General features: G+C 43.9%; 1 protein-coding gene across 1 annotated transcript in view; it reads right to left on the bottom strand.

Annotated features, from left to right (window-relative positions):
- THEM4 (thioesterase superfamily member 4) overlaps window positions 1-5,845 on the bottom strand; it is a 34,405-nt gene that overhangs the window by 17,545 nt on the left and 11,015 nt on the right. The window contains exon 2 of the mRNA XM_017546212.2: window positions 4,347-4,533. Within this exon, the coding sequence (XP_017401701.1) occupies window positions 4,347-4,533 (187 nt within the window). The remainder of the gene's footprint in view (window positions 1-4,346; window positions 4,534-5,845) is intronic.

The following is a 5,845-nucleotide window of genomic DNA, read 5'->3' as shown; positions in this document are numbered from 1 at the left end:
AAAAAAAAAAAAAAAAAAAAAAAAAAAGAGTTCAAAATTTCTGGTCTAGATTACCAAACCTTGTGCTTACTTTATAAAAATGAGAAAAAATAAGGTCTGGGTTGAGTCAAAATGTAGGTCACTTCAAAATAAGGACTGAACAAGAGGGTGCATTTGTCCTTTGTGATGGTGAAAGAAGTTTGTTGGAAATGCAGAATCTCAGGCTCTACCTCTGACCTCCTGAAGCAGAATTTGCATTTTAACATGATTCCTAGGTGCTACATACTCATTTTTAAGTCTGAAAGGCACTAGTATTTTAAGGCATGGGACAGCACTGAAAATAGCAGTGGAGTAACATGATGAGATTTGCATTTTGAATCATTCTGACAGATGAGTAGAAGAAGGGCTTTGAGGAGGATAAGAATGGAGGCAGGAGATGAGACTACAAAAATCACAATCACCAAGCTTATCTGCTGAATGGGGTGATTTTCTCTAGCAATGCTTAGCTTCATGAAAGCCTGTGCAAAGAAATGATGGCAGGCGGTTGGATTCATCTAGGGCTGGGGTTTTCCTAGGTTAAGTGGGCTACAGAAGTTCAGAGAGATGAGGGCTATGGGACAATGAGAAAGTATAGGACTCAATGAACTCAGAAGGTCTAAATGAAATAACTATTGTTTCTGAGGGGCCTTTGAACAAGTAAGCTGCTAAAAGGAAAAATGTTGTCATCAGAAAACAGGATGTTTAAATGTTGCATTTGGAGGCTGTGTACTTTCTGAAGATAAGGCTCCCATGAGATGTTCATGGGAGTGTGTGGCTGGAGTTGGGGGAAAAGAAAAGCTCAGAGGTGATGAGGAAGCACATAAACTGAGGAGCCACTGTGTGGATGCTCCAGTTGCTGAGAACGGTGAACGGTTAGGTAGAGAGGAGGACAGCAGATTAGCTGCTGAAATACTCAACACTGAGGGAGAGCCTGGCATACGACAGCAACGAGGGGAAGAGGAGGAGGGTGACAAAGTTAGATGGTATAAACTCAAAGAAACAGGGCTTTTTTTTTTTGAGAAAGAATCTTGCTCTTTTACCCAGGCTGGTCTCAAACTCCTGGCCTCAAGTGATCCGCCTATTGTAGCCTCCCAAAAAGGTGGTACAGATGTGAGCCGCCACGGCGCCCAGTTCAGAGGGCTTTTTAAGATGAGGGGAAGTAATGGTTTGAAAGCAAGTGTGGGTAGCAAAGAGGACCTCAAACTCCTTTTGATTCTGAGAGGGTCAAAGTTTAGTCAAGAGCAAATGAGGGTTGGATGAAGAAATGAGCAAAAAACCATGTAGGAATGGAACCCTGGAAAACATTGACATTTAAGAAGCAAGTAGAAGGAAGAGGGAAGATTGGTCTGAAAGGTTTATGAAAGCCAAGAGAAAATGTCTCAATAAGAATGAGACCACCAGGGAGGTCTAGTACAATAAGTGCTGAAGGATGCCCACTGAATTTGGCACTTTGGTCACTAGTGGCTTCAATGAAGACATTTCAGTAGAGCTGTTAGGGTAGAAGCCAGATTACGCTGGGGTAAGGACAGTCAGTTGTGTGATGTGCTAATAGTTGGAATATAATTAGTAATTCAAACTACAAATATTTCCTCTTCATTTATAACACGGAATAATTCTTCACTCTAGATATATCAGAGATTCTGCAAAGAAACCTAAGAACTCTGTAATTTTTCTTGATTAGTTTTATTTTTGTTTTATTCATTATTCATTCCTTCAGTAAATACTAAAGTATCCACCATGAGGAAATTGAGGCACAGAAAGGTAAAGTACCTTGCTCAAAGTTGCACAGCTTTAAATTGTGGAACCAGAATTTGAACCCAGGCACTAAATTTCAACCATTAAATTAAGAAGTTGTCAACTTTTGGATGGCCTCTAAAGCCAAGAGACTGCATGAGATTACCAATGGAGTGTGGAGAAGAAAGGAGTACTAAGGACTGAGACTTGGGGGCACCCTAATATTACGGGTTTGAGGATGGGGAGGAACCATCACAAGAAATTGAAAAGGAGGGACCAGTGGAGTGGAGAATGTGGTGTCCTGCAAATTATGTTCAAGTAGAAAGGAGTCACCAGCTGTGCCAAAAGCTGAGAGGTGAGTGGACTCAGCAACATGAAGGTCACTGGCACCCTTGACAAGAGCTGTTTGAGGGAGGGGGTTCAAGGTAGACTGGGCATGGTGGCTCACGCCTGTAATCCCAGCATTTTGGGAGGCCAAGGTGGGTGGATCACTTGAGGTTGGGAGGTCAAGACCAGCCTGGGCAACATGACGAGACTCCGTCTCTACAAAAATACAACAAATAGCCAGGTGTGGTAGCACGTGTCTATAGTCCCAGCTACTCAGGATGCTGAGGTGGGAGGACTGCTTGAGTCCAGGAGGCGGAGGTTGTAGTGAACTGAGATCATGTCACTGCACTCCAGCCTTGGTGAAAGGGAAAGACTCTGTCTCAGGAAAAAAATAAAAAACAAAAAAAAGAAAAAAAGTCCAGGCGTGGAGGCTCACACCTGTAATCCCAGCACTTTGGGAGGCCGAGGTGGGCGGATCACTTGAGGTTGGGAGTTCGAAGCCAGCCTGGCCAACATGGTGAAACCCCATCTCTACAAAAAATAGAAAAATTAGCCGGGTGTGGTGGTGTGTGCCTGTAATCCCAGCTACTTGGGAGGTTGAGGTGGGAGAATCACTTGAACCTGGGAGGCGAAGGTTGCAGTGAGCTGAGATCATGCCACTGTACTCCAGCCTGGACAACAAAACCAACCCCCCCCCCCCAAAAAAAACCCCAAACAACAACAACAACAAAAAAACCAGAGCGACACTGGAAAGAGAAATGCAGTCGTGGCATGTTTGTATGCTGATAACAAACATCTGAGATGGATGTCCTTCAAGTAAAATGGAATGCAGCTTGGTGTCCCTAAGAGTGTGTACAGTTCACTCACAGCAAGAAGCAGCAGAACGTCAGGCACAGATGCAGGGGGGAGAATATGTAAGGCAGTGGGAGACTGGTTTCTTCCGACTGCTTTTATTTCTTCTTAGTGAATCAGGAAGTGAGACCAACTGATGGTGAGAAGGGAAAAGAAAGTATTAGAGGCATAAGAAGAAAGAAAAAGGCAGAAAATAGTCATTCAGGAATGCAAGAGAGTGAATAAACTGGGGAAACATGAAGTATGGTTTCATGTTTCAGGCAACATTAAGGGCCTTCTTTTTCTTTTTGGTGGCGGGGTGAATGGAGTCTTACTCTGTTGGTCAGGCTGGAATGCAGTGGTGTGATCTCGGCTCACTGCAACCTCTGCCTCCTGGGTTCAAGTGATTCTCCTGCTTCAGTCTCTCAAGTAGCTGGGATTACAGGTGCCTGCCACCATGCCCAACTAATTTTTTTTTGTATTTTTAGTAGAGATGGAGTTTCATCATGTTGGCCAGGCCGGTCTTGAACCCCTGACCTCAAGTGTTCTGCCCTCCTCAGTCTCCCAAAGTATTGGGATTATAGGCGTGAGCCACTGTGCCTGGCCCAAAGGCCTTCTTAAAGGTCATTTAAAAAAAACCAACCACTACCTAAAGATGTGTTTGGATGATTAAAAGATAATAAGTAACTCAGAAATATCTGTGTACGATTCAATATACTATAATGACAGACACCTGTTATTACATATTTGTCAAAACCCACAGAAAATATAACACCAAGAGTGAATCCTAAAACAAACTATGGACCTTAATTAAGAATAATATATCAATAGTGGCTCATCAATTATAACAAATCTACCACAGTAATGCAAAACGTTAATAATAGGAGAAATTAGGAGTGGGGAGGAGATGAAGGGTATATGGGAACTCTCTGTACTTTGGGCTCATTTTTCTCTAAAATCATAACACTAAAAAAAAAGTAGTAAAAATACACAGAAGGATAGCAAGTGCCATGTGTGTGTTTTGGGTGTTGGCCTTGGGGATTTAGATACCGGGGGATGAGGGTGTAACCCAAGTGCTCTGAGCTTCTTAGGGTGATAGAATCAGATACGGGATAAAGGGTGAAAGGAGATTAGATGACAGCCGCAAGACAGAGAGGTGTTGAGGTTGTAGGAGGGAGAAGCTCTCTGGGGCCCTTTCTTCTCTCCTGCTAATGGTGATAAGAATGCCAGGGCAGTCTTATCCTTGACAATAGGCTTCGTGCTCTCCTACAATCTGAAATATTTATTGCCATTTTTTAGTCTATTAAACTGGTGACTACAGAACTATAATCCTGCATTACACTCTTTCTTTTTTCAGGTAGTAACTAGTACTTCAATCTTTTCTTAGTTTTATATTTGATGCTCAGATATATTAATGGGAAAGTGGCTGTTTCTACCAAGAAAATGGGTTTGGAAGTCCTTAATCCTTAGAGCACATCCACGTTTATATGAAGACAAACGTTTCCAGGAGCCATCTTCACATTTCTTTGTAAACTGGTCAAAGAGAAGTCTTAGGTCCTTGTTCCAGCTGGGGTTGGGGACAGCACAGTCCTTATGAAAGACTTCCTCCGAAGAAAATGACCTCTAAAAGACAGAAGAGAAAGAAGAGTAAGTAATGGAAGGTGCATTCTATTTCATAACATATTCTCTCAATTTCCAAGACTATCTTGCTGTTTTTCTTCTCCCCAGAAGCCTGTCACTTCAAAATGGAAGGGAATTTCAGGGATCACCTGGTCCAAACTCCTTGGGAAAATGAGAGATTGAGAGAGGGAAAATGATTTGCACAACATCACCCAGTGAGCTATTGGCCAAGCCAGCGTTATGCTCAGGTCTGCTGAATTCATTCTTTTTTCCAAACTTTAAACAAGCACAGGTGAGCCCAGCACACTGGAGATGGAGGTAAAGAACAGACATTATCTTCCATGTAAAAAGTGCTTCCAGGCTCTGCACAGGAAGTTAGAGGATAAGGAAGAAGTATTAGAATAAGGAGTTCAGGAGGGGGTCCTTTGACCTGAATATTGATTAGACAAGCAGAAATTAGCCAGCTGGAAAGAGTATTACAGGCAAACAAACAAACAAAAACACTGTGTGGGATACAGTTTGGATGTGTGTCCCCACTCAAATCTCATACTGAAATGTAATCTTCAGTGTTGGTGGTGGGGCCTGGTGGGAGGTGACTGGATCATGGGGGTGAATTTCTCATGAATGGTTTAGTACCATCTCCCTAGGGATCCATCAGGAGTGGGGCCAAAGGAGCAGGGAGTAAAACTTCACAGGGAGAGGTAATTCTCTAGCTGAACTTTGTAACAATTTGAACCAGGGAGAAGCCTCCCTGGTTCAAATTGTTACAAAGTTCAGCTAAGCCAGAACTTGGGGAGAGGGTGTGAATCCAGTTTATAGACTTCACAGGGGAGGAAGAACTAAAGCCCTTTTCTTTCCCAACTGGGAGATGGAAAGCCTCCAAGAAGTTTCCAAGCCCATCTTGCCCTCCACTTGGAAACAGACTTGGGCTGTTGGGGCGGGGGCGGGGCACCGTGGGAGTGAGACCGGCCCTATAGTTTGCACAGGAGCTGGGTGAGGCCTGTGACTGACGGCTTTTCCCAACTTCCCTGACAACTTGCATGACTCAGCAGAGGCAGCCATAATTCTCCTAGGTACACAACTCCAGTGACCCAGGAATCTTGCCTCCATCCCCCTCTGCAGCTGCATGTGATGGTCATTCCCTACCCACCCTGGTGGCAGGACACAAGGGGCATATAATCTTTTTTTATTCTTTTTTTTTTTTTTGAGACGGAGTTTCCCTCTTGTTACCCAGGCTGGAGTGCAATGGCGCGATCTCGGCTCACCGCAGCCTCCGCCTCCCGGGTTCAGGCAATTCTCCTGCCTCAGCCTCCTG

This window comes from Cebus imitator, unplaced genomic scaffold (genome assembly GCF_001604975.1).
Source record: "Cebus imitator isolate Cc_AM_T3 unplaced genomic scaffold, Cebus_imitator-1.0 Scaffold188, whole genome shotgun sequence".
Classification (NCBI taxonomy): Eukaryota; Metazoa; Chordata; class Mammalia; order Primates; family Cebidae; genus Cebus; species Cebus imitator.
This window is presented reverse-complemented; position numbering and strand designations above follow the sequence as displayed.